Here is a 13,986-nt window from a genome sequence, read left to right on the forward strand (position 1 = left end):
TGTTTTCCCCTTTAAGACTTTTTTTTGCTGTGTTATTAATACTGAAGCACTCTGGGCTAGCATGGGGTAGGACTTCTGCTGTTTCTCTGATGTAAACTTCACTTACTTTATATCAAAGGCACCAAGTTCATTCCATAGAAAAATTATGGTGCAGAAAGAGGCCTTCAGCCCATCATGTAAACTACAGAAGTGGAGGAAAGAGAGTTGTAATGGCTCCATAGGTTCCAAAACAAATCATTTTGTTTAGCTTTGATAACTAATTTACTCAAGAGATATTGTACGTCCTGGTTCCTGTTAACATAAACTATCATTTATTGCCTACTCTACTGATATCATCACCTTTTTGATTTTATTGTCAAGGTACATAGGTATCTATAGACATTCCATTGATATGTCAATAAATTTTCACAATAGTTTGAGTGTATGCAGTCAATATTTAATTACAATTAGGCAGCTGGTTAGCTCCAGGTTGGACTGGTAGATTGTATCCACTCATTTAAGCTCCTTCCACTGGCAACAAACTCTAGGATGGCATGGTAGCACAGTGGTTAGCACTTCTGCCTCACAGCAACAGGAACCGGTGTTCAATTCCAGCCCTGGGTCACTGTCGGTGTGGAGTCTGCATGTTCTTCCTGTGTCTGAGTGGGTTTTCACTGGGTGCTGCCACACTCCAAAAATTGTGGGTTAGATGGATTTGGCCATGCTAAGTTCTTCCTTAGTGTCAGGGGGGCTAGTGAGATAAATACATGGGGCTACAGGGACAGGAACTGGGTAGGATTGTCGTCGGTACAGGCTTGATGGGCTGAATGGCCTCCTTCTGCACTGTAGGAATTCTATGATTCTATTACATATTCTAACTCACCCACTTACTCTCATGAGGAGAAGTTCTGCATTAATAGTCCCCTAATTCTGTTAAGCAAACTCCATACTACCTATCTATACTTACATATACTTTATTCAGTCCTGACCAGTTGGCTCTACCAATGCCAGGCCCATTATTTTTTACTAGATCTCTGTCTCCATGTATCCCTTTAACTTCCAATTTTATCCTGTTCAACTCTTGCTGAATGTGTAATTTTCCATCTCCAATTCTTCATGCATAGTTTACTTATAACATTGTTCTTCTTACAAGTCCCAGTCAGCCTGCTCGCAGCTGCATTATCTATGCGTTGTGATATTTTAGGCTGCGTTATTCCTGACTCTTTTGCATCAATGTAAAGTGGTTTAAGTTACTCATCAGTGCAAAGGTGGTAGGAAACTTAAAGGACTGCAGAGCACACTAAAGGCTAACGTATGGCACCCTTTCTCCAGAAGACTACAACACACCTGTTTTGAGCTCTCAAAGTATCAAGTATTTATTATTTCACCTGAATGTTTTGGATGATGCTCCTTCTTGTGCTCAATTAAGAGCATAAGAACATGAGAAATAGGAGCAGGAGTAGGCCATCTAGCCCTTCGAGCCTGCCCCGCCATTCAATAAGATCATGGCTGATCTGAAGTGGATCAGTTCCACTTTCCCGCTTTCTCCCCATAACCCTTAATTCCCTTGTCTATCAGAAACCTATCTACCCGTGACTTAAATATATTCAGCGAGGTAGCCTCCACCACTTCAATGGGCAGAGAATTCCAGAGATTCACCACCCTTTGAGTGAAGAAGTTCCTCCTCAACTCCATTCTAAACTGTCCCCCCCCTTATTTTGAGGCTGTGCCCTCTAGTTCTGCTATCCTTTCTAAGTGGGAAGAATCTCTCTACCTCTACCCTACCTAGCCCCTTGATTATCTTATATGTCTCTATAAGATCCCCCCTCAGCCTTCTAAACTCCAACAAGTACAGACCCAGTCTATTCAATCTCTCCTTGTAGGCTAACACCCTCATCTCCGGTATCAGCCTAGTGAACCTTCTCTGCACTCCCTCCAAGGCCAATATATCCTTTCGCAAATGCGGCGACCAAAACTGCACACAATGCTCCAGTTGTGGCCTCACCAGAGCCCTGAACAGTTGCAGCAAGACCTCCTTGCTTTTATATTCTATCCCCCTCACTATAAAGGCCAATTCCAGGATCTTTTCTCATATCTTTAGTTCTGGAACCATTCTGGAATTATTCGTGCCACCTTTCTCTGAGCATTTCCAAAGCATCTACACTCCTTTGAAGTTTAGGTCCACAAAATACATTCCAGGAGTAACCTCACCCATAGTCAGCACAGGGTTTAGATAATTTTGACCTAGTTTAAAGGAAACTTGTCATTTCCAAACTGGCATTTTTTTTTTGGATGAAAACATCTTGTTGGAATAATTCATGGCGCTGCTTTTTGTGGTGTGAAGAGGTCTTGCACATTGGTAGTCACCTGTCATCAGTCCACACTGCACGAACTGTGTCAACAGGGCTGGAGCAATGCTTTAAAAAATATTCACTATTAACCGTTTGACTTGAACTTTGATCCATACTAAACCATATTTGCATGCTACAGCACAAGGTACTTTTGCTAAATCCTCACAATGTAACCTTGTTTTACTAAAGATGGCACAGACCTTGGATAGGATCCAACAGTCAGGTGGGACTCAGAACTTGGAGAATGATTTTCTACCACCACCTCCACCGCCTGACATCCTCGAGGCTGCTACCAAGCCAAGCATAACAGTGGAAGACCAGCCGCAAAATATACCACCCCCTCCACAACAAACCTTTGTCCAATTTCACCAGCAGCGCCAAATTAATGAATTGAAGAGGCTTTATAAGCACATGCACCCAGAGCTGAGGAAAAACCTACAGGAGGTTGTCAATGAGGAGTGGGCTGAAGTGTTGGATGCTGAACGGACAGCTGCTGCTGTAACTTCTGGCACGAGCGGCAGTGCCAACACTACACTTCAAACTGAGGTGCAATCCATGCGCTGGATATTTGACAACTGGCCACTGGACACCATTGGAGATCACCAAGCGACTAAGAAGCTGAAAGAGGAGGAGGCCATCGTCAGCGGTGATGTGAAAAGCACATCATGGAAGTTTGAAAACCAAACAATTAATGACATCAGTGCCCAGTATTCAGAATTTTCCGGAATCTCAAGCGATGGGGAAGAACAAACAAAGGGTGATGTCCGCACAGCGCTGTGGTTGTTTGAAACTCAGCCTATGGATTCCCTGAATCAAATCTACTCCGAGGAGAGTGAGCTGCAAGAAGTAGTCCTGAAAGAACCTGTGCAGAAAGGGGATGTAAGAGGTACAAAATTGTTGTTTGAGACCCTTCCCTTGGGTGATTTGGGACGTAGCAACTCAGTGGAAGAGAGCAGCATTCTGCAACTGCGCTCAGAAATCCAGGAACTGAAAGGGGATGTGAACAAGACAGTGAAGTTATTTGAGACAGAACCCCTGTGTGCCATTCGAGATACTGTCGGGAACATCCATCAAATCAAGTCTATCTGCAGGGAGGAAATCCAACAGAGTGGTAATGTCCAAAGTGCCCGCTGGCTTTTTGAAACTCAACCCCTGGGCAGCATTAATAGAGATATCTCAAGGGTAAAAATTATTCGAGGCATCTCCTTGGAAGAGACTCAACAAGGTGGTGTTGGCAGGAAAAGGTGGCTCTTTGAAACACAGGCACTGGATGCCATCAACGAGCAAACTGAGGAGTCAAATTCCGTGGCTAGTGTGAAGATAATAGAAGGAGGAGATGTGAATAAGAAGTGTTGGCTCTTTGAAACTCAGTCCCTTGACTCCTTAAAAGAAAGCTCGTCTGAAGAGGTTGCTAAAGAACAAATAATTGGAGGCAATGTGCACAGCACTCTTTGGTTGTTTGAGACACAGCCAATGGAAAGTTTGAAGGACAGCTTTGAAGTTGGCCACTTAAAGAGAGTCGTGACAGAAGAAGAGAAGGGAGATGTGAAGCAAAGAGCTCATATGTTTGAAAGCTGCTCCCTGGATAGTATTAGCAAGGAACAAAGTGAGACCTCCAACCTTGACAAGACTTTAGACATACAGAAGGGAGATGTCAAAACTTATAAATCTCTCTTTGAAACTCTACCTCTTGATAGCATTAAAAATTCAGATGAAATCTCTGCTGAGCAGCAGGTTGAAGTGTTGGCTGGAAATGTAAATGAGAACAAAGCTCTCTTTGAAACCATCCCTCTTTACGCCATCATGGACGGTGCTGGTCATTGCCATCAAGTCAAGACAGTGAGTCGTGAACAAGTCATCAGTGGAGATGTCAAACATTACAGATGGATGTTTGAAACCCGCTGCTTGGATCAGTTTGATGAAGATATTAAAAATGTGGAACTGGTTAAAGGCATCACCAAAGAGGAGATGAGAGCTGGCAATATGGAGACAACAAGATGGCTATTTGAGACCCAGCCACTTGATGTCATACACGCCAATGTAAATAAAACAGAAATTCAAAGCTCTGACAACAAAGATGTGATAAAGGGTGATGTGAAGACATGTAAGTGGTTGTTTGAGACACAGCCAATGGATGCTTTGTATGAAAAAGTAGAGACCAAGCAGCAGGATGAAGCGCAACCAAAAGGCGATGTCAAATCATACACGTGGCTGTTTGAAACACAAGCACTGGACAGCATCAATGAGAATGGAGAACAGCACCTGAAAGTCTTCAGTGCAAACCTGGATGATGTTAAAGGGGTAAATGTGAAGACCACAAAGCACCTTTTTGAAACAGAACAAATTGGCAATATCGCTGAGGGCTTGGACGAGGCACAGAATATGAGATACACTAGCGAGGTGGACATCCAGTCAGGGAATGTATCGAGGGTGAAAGAAATCTACCAAAGCACCTCGCTCAGTGAAATAGGCGATGTGATGGAAAAAGGAAAGAGCTTCAAATCCACACAGGTGGATGCCACACAGTCTGGGTCAGGTTGTGTACACAAGTTCACCTGGCTGTTTGAGAATTGCCCAATTGACTCCATTAAAGACATGACAGAGGAGACCACACCCAGGAACACCATCACTGAAGTAAAGGGAGGCGATGTTGGTGGGAAAAGGTTTGTTTTCGAGACCTGCTCATTGGATCAGATAAAAGATGAAACTGATATCACGGAACTCAGTTCCGAAAAGGAAGAGTCAGTTGCCACTGGTGATGTGAAATCGTGTACCATGCTCTTTGAAACACAACCCCTTTATGCAATCCGAGATAAAGAAGGTCAATATCATGAAGTTACTACAGCAAAGAAGGAGGAAATCATGAGGGGAGACGTAAGGGGTACTAGGTGGCTCTTTGAAACCAAACCATTGGACACAATCAAGCCACAGGAGGAAGTGTTTGTGATCAGAGCTGTTACACAGGAGGATGTGCACCAGGGAGATGTGACAGCAGCTCGATGGAAATTTGAGACCCAGCCTTTGGATTCAATCAGAGATGAAGCGCACCGAGGAGTAAAAGTGGTGGATGAGGTCCGAGGAGGAGACGTGCAAGCAAGCAAGCAACTGTTTGAAGAGCAGCAAATAAGCCGCAAATATGTGAGGATGGTCAGTGTCAGCGATGTTCAAAGTGGAGATGTCAGGACTTCAACATGGCTGTTTGAAAATCTCCCCATTGACTCCTTGAAGGGAGGAGCTGAAGAAAGCACTGGTGCGAACACTGTCCACCGAGAAGATGTCCAGAGGGGAGACGTAAAAAGGTGTACTTGGTTGTTTGAGTCCCAACCATTGGACAGTTTAAAAGATTCAGATACTTCAATGAGCAAAGAAACCAATGAAGAAGTGACAAACGCTGACGTGAAGACCACAACATGGTTATTTGAAACAACACCCCTGGACACATTCATTCGTGCTCAATGTAGCACAGAGGGTACCGAGGCGATGGAACAAAGTGTCTATACAAGCTTACAGACTCTCTACAACTGCAATGCCATTACATCAAGGGGACTTATCATTGAATCGAGTGAGGTGGGCATTCTAAAAATGGCCAAATATCAACTGATGAGTCAGGATGGTCCACACATTCTAAAAGAAGAGGTTATTGGTGGTAATTTACAGAGAATTCTGTGGCAGTTGCTCCAAAGGAAGGAATCCCTCCATCCTGAAGGCATTGTGCTGAAGGAAGATGAAAGTGGGAGAATCTCTTCAAACAAGGTTCAGCTGTTCTCCCTGTCCGAAGTTAATGTTAGGAAAGAAGGAGACATTGTTAATGAACTTTATGGTCTTCTTACACAAGACAATAAAGTCAACAAAGGTATTTTGATTCAGGAGACTGAAAGAGGAATTGCTCAGATCACTGTTTACTTGCTAGTTAATCATCTCCAAAATGAAGGAGTTGAGAAAGAGGTGATCAAAGGGGATGTAAAATCTACTATTGATAGCCTTCTTGCTTCTGCCAAACAGCAAACAATGTCAACAACAGTCAGACGTGAGGAGAATGAGAAGGGAAATGTCCAACTGTACACAACGTGCATTGAATCAGGTACACTGGACTATCTCAAAGACAGAGACGAGGAATCTGATGACCCTTCAGATTCTTCCCAGAAAGAGGAGATTGTACGTGGTGATGTGGAAGGTGCTATACGGAATTTGAAAGAGAATAGAGGACAAATTGAAAGGACGGTAGATGACATTGTACCAGGGGATGTCAAAGCAACCAAGAAATACTTCTTAACTGAAACACAGACTGCCCATGATATTGGTCAGAAAGAGGAAATATCAGGTGGTGATACCAATCCTGTTGGTCAGTCCTTGGGTCCGACTGCAACTCAGTCTGTTATGATGGAGAAAGAAGGGTTTATGACTGGTGATGTTAAGGCTTCACTGCAGCCATTGAAGAATGCAAAGTATCAAAGAAGACAGATGGACAGGGAAGAAGTTATCTGTGACAATGTGAAAGGCCCTCTGGTTGCACCAAAGGAATTCATTTGTGAAAGAGGAGTGAGAGTTGGAGAGCATTCAGCAACTTCTGTCCATTCAGGAGGTGATGCATCCCTTGCAATGTCAGAGTTAAGGACGGCAAGTGCCACAGGTCAGGACCTTCGAGTAGCGATGGAGAACCTTAAAGAGGTTACAGCTGAAGCACAGACGATCCAGCACAAATCTAGCACACGAGAACACTTCAAAAGTAGCACCCAAGTCTCAGCAGCATCTCAGCAAAGTCATCAAGCTGTTCAGTACAAGAATGCAGTGGAAAAGGTGAAGGAAAATGCCCAAACATCCACTCAGCAGCAAATCAGCGCGGTGCCAAGGCATAGAACGAGTGCCCATGTGATTGTTACTCAGCCCCACCAGCTAAAGAGCCAACAGAATACTCAACAGGTCAGTGCCAAAGAGGGGCCAGGACATATTCAGTCATATTCAGCTTACTCTAATGAAAGTCAGAAAGGTGAACATTTAACCAAGATAGTTAAAAATGGCAGAGACGAAATAGGAACTGCTTCAGAACACATGCAGACTCATGGTCAATACTCGCCCACTAACTTAGAGGAGGAAGATCGGGCAGTGGCAGATCAGGCGATAATTATCAAGGGAGACGTAAAATCAACCATAGAGTCTTTAAAGAATTCAGTGGCAGAGCAGAAGCCTGTCGAGAGAGAGGATGTGGTCCGAGGTAACTTGCAGGCAGCTCTCCATTCTCTGGGAAAAGCTAATATGAATGTTTCCAAAGGTGACTTTAAAGCTGCCATGATATATAGAACTGCAGGCCAGTCAAGGCCGTGCGACCAAAAGAAAAGTGGTGTTAGAGCTGTTTGTAATCAAATTTCGCTATCACAATCTGACACTGAGTTTCCTCCTCCAGTTCCAGTGACCAAGTCCCCTGAGCCATCGAGAGAGGCTTGCGGCCGACCGTCTGTAGAGGGCAGCTCTTTTCCCTGCAACCTGTCTGAGGCCGTTCCAACGAAAATCCCAGCTGCTTCCCAGTTCCCTCCACCTCTTCCACCCAAGACTCATGAAAGAAACATCTCGCCCAAGCCAACCATCGCACGGAAGCCACAGGCAGTCCCTGCCAGGCACTCGACAATGCAGGGGGGCAAACCCGTTCCACCTCCCAAGCCTGAACATTTACAAGCAATCCGTTCTGTTCCAAGTCCACCTAATCCACCAAAAAACTATGCGTCAGCCATGCCATATTCAAACCCTTCTACAGCCTGCAACTCACCCAAGCATAAGACCCCAGTAAAACCTACCAGAGCATCGCTTCATACAGAAGCTGCCCATCTGTCAGAAGGTGAGGGTGCTCAGCAGAAAAGGCACAATGAGCAGTCCCTACCAGAACCAAAATCTAGGACAGCGACCCCTGCCATCAAACTAATGAGAACCCCCTTGCAGTTGGCAGAAGAGAAATTCAGACAGAGGAAGGAAGGACTTAGCCTGCCAACTGTAATGTTAACTAGCCCCGCAGAAAGCGTGGCATCGCAAGAGATGCGTCAACCAAGAGGGAAGAGCTACTCTGAAAGCCTTGTCGAGGCCAGTGGCCCAATGAACAGGGAACAAGTTGTATCAAAGGAGTTGACTGCAACAGGAAAGGTCCAGGGATTCAAGTCATCCTATTCAGAACAGGGCGTGGTGAGCATTGAAATGTCTCAAGGATTTAAAGCTGATCTTCATACTTCTGGCACCCAGAACAGGCCAAGTTCTCTCCAAAAAAACCAGGCCAACGGTCTGAAACAGGATGTGATAACGACAGAGACTGCTTTACCAAACAAAGTTAAAATTATGCCAAAAACCTCAGCCACGGCTAAGACACAAAAGAGCCATCAACAGTCTCAACTGAGTCCAGAGTTGCACCCACAACAGTCAGTCAGTGTATCGCCCGAACAACCACAGTCCCAAATTGCCCAGTGCCAAAGACGTGCTGATCAGCATGGGTTCAGTAACCAGGTATCAGCTGCAAATCGCCAACGGGAACCCTTACGCATAGAGCCGCAAAGCAGCCTGCAATCAGACACGGTTATAATGCGAGGAAACCGACAGCAGGGGAAAGAGAGCGAAGACGATCGCAGGAAAAGACTATCCGTTCACAAGGAGGAAATAATGCGAGGAAATGTGAAGGCAGCGATGGAGATATTTGAAAACCTGAGGAAGCGAGAAGAGCTGCAAAAGATCTTGTCTCAGGTGAAAGAGTTTGAAGAGGAGACTTTCAAAGTAGATGTGAAAGGACTCAAGAGCTTATTTGAGAATGTGCCTGATTGGGTGGTCCCTAAGAATAAGATGGTTAAGCCAATCAAACCAATTGATCGCCGAAAGGACGCACCGCAGAATCAGCCAAGGGTAGCCAAGGAGGAATTCGAAGGTTTGTCCTCTGTGGAACTTGTTTTTGAAGATCTTGAAAGGGCAAGTGCAGAGATCATCTATCTGAAGGAGCAGACATTGGCAAAACTGTTACACATTGAAGAGTCCATTAAAAAGGCTCTCTATTCTGTCTCCAATCTGAAATCGGAATCTGACATTGCAGGACTCTCTGGCCTCTTTGGAGAATCATTGGGAGCTGCTTCAAACCCCCTGTCTGGCAATATCAAAAAAATCAGTTTGGTCTCCAGCAAGTCAGGTACAGAAAAAACTAAAGAACTTGATGAAGGAAAAGAAAAGTTAAGCAATTCAGAGAAACAAGCTAGGCCACAGTTAGATATCCCAGTTGTCCCAGCCCGTGTGAACACACCATCATCTCCCTCCTACATTTCCATTGAATCGGCAGCTAGAAAACCCACAGATTCTTTAAAAAAAGACCTGTCAGCTCAACCGAGAGAGTGTGCGTGCATGTCTCCCGCTCCTAATAAGCAGGATGTCCCAACCCGATCTCCGGAAGTGACGACATGCAATGACCTTGAGGATTCAATTCTTTGCAATGGACACCAGGATGTTAGGATGCAGAGTGCTAAAGCTGAGACAATGAAGCAGCAGTCTGAGTGTGGGAAGAACTCCACACTGAGAGACACCAGTGAGTTCATTCATGCCAAGAATCGGAATGGAAGCAACATTGTCAGTGCCTGCGAAAATGTCCCCACTGGCTGTAGTCCTTTAAGTGGATTTAAAGGCAATGTCATTGATAGAACGCAGAGCCCGGTCCCTCAGAGAAGCAAAAGTGTCGTAGAGTTTAATACAGGGCCTGATGGAGGTGAGATAGTTGGTACAAAGACTGTCATGGAAAAATACGAAGAGATTGATAGATTTGGGAACAAAATTATTACATCAAAAACCTCAACCACAGTCACAAAGCAATCAGAGTCCAGAACCTCGTCAACATATGAAGTTGTTCAAGCACCACCCAGATATGAAGTTGCTACTTCTCCCCTTCCTAACAGGCACCTGCAAAGCCCAGTGAAGCTGGTAGAAGATTCACATCCAAATGCTAAAGAAAGTGGAGTGGTCTTTGTTTCCTATGGCAATCCCAATTCAGCCAAGAGATGTTAAATCTTAGAGTCACACCAGGTTCCTTTAAAGTGCAATCTACGGCACTGTGTACGAGAAACATAATGCTGGGAAGAAAATAAAACATGAAGCTAGAAATCTGAAATCAAACCAGAAAAGGTCTTGCACATGCACAGCAGGCCTGGTCAGCATCTGAAGGGATGGGTTAAGTGTGGGCACTTCCTCATACTGGCTAACTGCCAGATCCACTGCTAATGAAAGACCTACACCAAAAGTGCCAACCACTCTTCACCATTTCTTCCAGAAGAAAAAAAGTAGAGACTTGAAATGAAAAACCTAGAAGTTTAACACAAACTCGTCAACATCTGAAAAGAGAAACGACGAGTTAATGTTGTTTAAGATGTAAATCCTTAGCAGAGTTGAACTTTGCCTAAGGGCTTACAATCACAATATTGACCATCTATTCTGTTTTCATATGTCACTGCTCCTTGGTTCAACACTGCTTTTGACAATGACATTTGGATTCAATGGTGGGGGGGGTAGTGGGGGATAATTTTAACTTTGGGCAATGGTGTAAAATGCCACTTTTTATATATCATTCCCAATTTTTCTGTCGAATGGAACAGGAAATCATGTATTGGGCGTCAATCCAATTTCACACCATCTCTCAACGTTTAAATTACCCCCTCGTGTATAGCATACCTCCAGTGTTTCCTGTATTTTACTAAAGAATTGTAGTGTTGTGATTGTAATTAGACTACCATTTCGAATTACTATTCATTTTTTTCCTCAAGTTTCCCTGATACTTTAATTACATCCAACACAATGTATCAGCTTCTCTATTATCCTTCTGCCTGTGAACTGTTTGCGAAGTATTTTCTTTTTATATTCCACAGCCTGCCTTAATAAACATTTTTAATATTTTATCAATTTTATTGGATTCTGTTTCAGATTTTACAATATAAACCTTAGATCCTATTTGGGTTTCTTCAGAGAATCCCTACAGTGCAGGATGAAGTCATTCAGCCCATCAACCTGCACCAGCAACAGTCCCACAAAGGCCCCATCCCCATAACCCCCAGTATTTACCCTGCTAATCCCCCTGGCACAAATGGGCAATTTAATACGGCCAATCAACCTAAGCTGCACATCTTTAGAGTGTAGGAGGAAACTGGAGCCCCCGAAGGAAACCCATGCAGACATAGGAAGACTGTGCATCTTTCAAAATATCAATAGTTTTGAATTTGATATTTAATGTGCTGATCTGGAATTTTCTTAATGTGGCTCCTGTGCCTCTATTTGTAAATGCATTGCCAATTGTGAAACCAAGCCGCTAGACAAATGCTCCAGGGTTCAATTCCTGTTCACTGCTCAATTAGTGGATGGCAACAAGAATAATGGTTGTTGGAGATCTACAGTTGTCACCTCTGCCAGTTATTTCATTAGTGCTGGACCCAAAGGCAGCTCCTTTGCTCATTGAATTGTTTTGCTTGGCAGTTTTTGTCAATGATGGTTTAACAAGAACATAAGAACTAGGAGCAGGAGTAGGCCAGCCGGCCCCTGCTCCGCCATTTAATAAGATCATGGCTGATCTTTTCATGGACTCAGTTCCACTTACCCACCCGCTCACCATAACCCTTAATTCATTTACTGTTCAAAAATTTATCTATCCTCGCCTTAAAAATATTCAGTAAGGTAGCCTCAACTGCTTCACTGGGCAGAGAATTCCACAGATTCACAATCCTTGTGTGAAGAAGTTCCCCCTCAACTCAGTTCTAACCCTGCTTCCCCTTATTTTGAGGCTATGCCCCCTAGTTCTAATTTCACCTGCCAGTGGAAACAACTTCCCTGCTTCTATCTTATCTATTCCCTTCATAATCTTACATGTTTCTATAAGATCTCCCCTCATTCTTCTGAATTCCAATGAGTATAGCCCCAGTCTACTCAGTCTCTCCTCATAAGCCAACCTTCTCAACTCCGGAATCAACCTAGTGAATCTCCTCTGCAGCCCCTCCAGTGCCAATATATCCTTTCTCAAGTAAGGAGACCAAAACTGTACACAGTACTCCAGGTGTGGCCTCACTAGCACCTTATACAGCTGCCACATAGCCTTGCTGTTTTTAAACTCTATCCCTCTAGCAATGAAGGGCAAAATTCCATTTGCCTTCTTAATTACCTGCTGCACCTGCAAACCAATTTTTTTGTGATTCTTGCACAAGGATACCAGGTCCCTCTGCACAGCAGCATGCTGCAATTTTTTACCATTTAAATAGTAGTCCAATTAGCTGTTGTTCCTACCAAAATGGATGACCTCACATATGCCAACATTGCACTCCATCTGCCAGATAATTGCCCACTCACTTAAACTATCTACATCACTTTGCAGGCATTTAGTGCCCTCTACCTACTATTCATCTTAATACCATCTGCAAACTTTGACACACTACACTTGGTCCCCAACTCCAAATCATCTATGTAAATTGCAAACAATTGTGGACCTAACACTGATCCCTGAAGCACACCACTAGTCACTGATCACCAACCAGAAAAACACCCTTTTATCCTCACTCTTTGCTTTCTGTTAGTTGACCAATCCTCTATCCATGCTAATACATTACCCACAAACACCTTTATCTTATAAAGCGGCCTTTAGTGCAGCACCTTGTCGAATGCTTCCTGGAAATCCAGATACGCCACATCCACCGATTCCCTGTTGTCCATCACATTCGTAATGTCCTCAAAGAATTCCACTAAATTAGTTAAACGTGACTTACCTTTCATAAACCCATGCTGAGTCTTCCCAATGGGACAATTTCTATCCAGATGTTTCGCAGAATTGTTACAGTGCAGGCAGAGTCCATTCTGCTCATTGTGTTGGGGCCGACTCTCTGAATTACCAATTTACCTAGCACCATTCTCCCATCTTCTCCCTCTAACTTTGCACATTCTTCCTCTTCAGATAACAGTCCAATTAATTTCCTTCTGAATTTTTGGATTGAGCCTGCCTCCACTAGGCAGTGCATTCACGACCTTAACCACGTGTTATGTGAAAAAGCTTTTTCTCATGAAACACCCACATCCCATGAATGAATTTTAAGAAGGTAGTGCCCCCTACCTATACATTTTCATTACTTCAGGTACATTTGACAAGTACCCAGAAAGTCCAAGACTTGGGGGATCTTTTAACTTTAGATTTGATACTACACTAGAGTTAGTTTCTATGTGATATGAAGCAGGTGGGGTGTGGTATCCCCTCATCCAGATCAATTTTGGATTTATACCAAGGTATTTATGCAATGAGAGTGCACTTTGGGGAACTGGATGTCATCTGATCAATTTATTATCTATTGAGGTGAATCATCCTCAGCACAATGGTCTGAATTCTAATGTTGTGACAGGCGATGCACGAGCGGCACTAATCTGGATTAAAGGATGAGTAACCATGGGCTACACACTGATCATTGCACCCGAGTCTCCAAATAATCACTCCTGTCACATGATGCTCTGCATGAGAAGCACTAATTCCGGAAATCTATCCCAACAATCTTGATGCCAGTGAATCCAATGGGTTGATCTCTTCTTTGTGTTACTCAGGCCACCATTTTAGAATCAGGACTGCAAGCAGTTCAGGAGAAAAAAACCTTGTGATCATGAAGGCCTACCTTAATTCATTTATCCAGTACAC

General features: G+C 43.8%; 1 protein-coding gene across 2 annotated transcripts in view; it reads left to right on the forward strand.

The window, feature by feature from the left end:
- Positions 1-11,236, forward strand: part of LOC145346797 (xin actin-binding repeat-containing protein 1-like) — a 31,873-nt gene extending 20,637 nt beyond the window's left edge. The window contains exons 4-5 of one of the 2 annotated variants that reach the window (XM_080194533.1): positions 2,520-7,250; positions 7,732-7,824. In XM_080194533.1, coding sequence (XP_080050659.1) covers positions 2,520-7,250; positions 7,732-7,740 — 4,740 coding nt within the window. In that variant the 3' untranslated portion in view covers positions 7,741-7,824. Of the gene's footprint in view, positions 1-2,519 lie in introns of both variants that reach the window. The other variant, XM_080194532.1, reaches the window with a different exon arrangement.
- The last annotated feature ends 2,750 nt before the right edge of the window (positions 11,237-13,986 follow it).

This window comes from Carcharhinus amblyrhynchos, chromosome 8 (assembly GCF_965287045.1).
Source record: "Carcharhinus amblyrhynchos chromosome 8, sCarAmb.v2.hapA, whole genome shotgun sequence".
NCBI classification, from domain to species: Eukaryota; Metazoa; Chordata; class Chondrichthyes; order Carcharhiniformes; family Carcharhinidae; genus Carcharhinus; species Carcharhinus amblyrhynchos.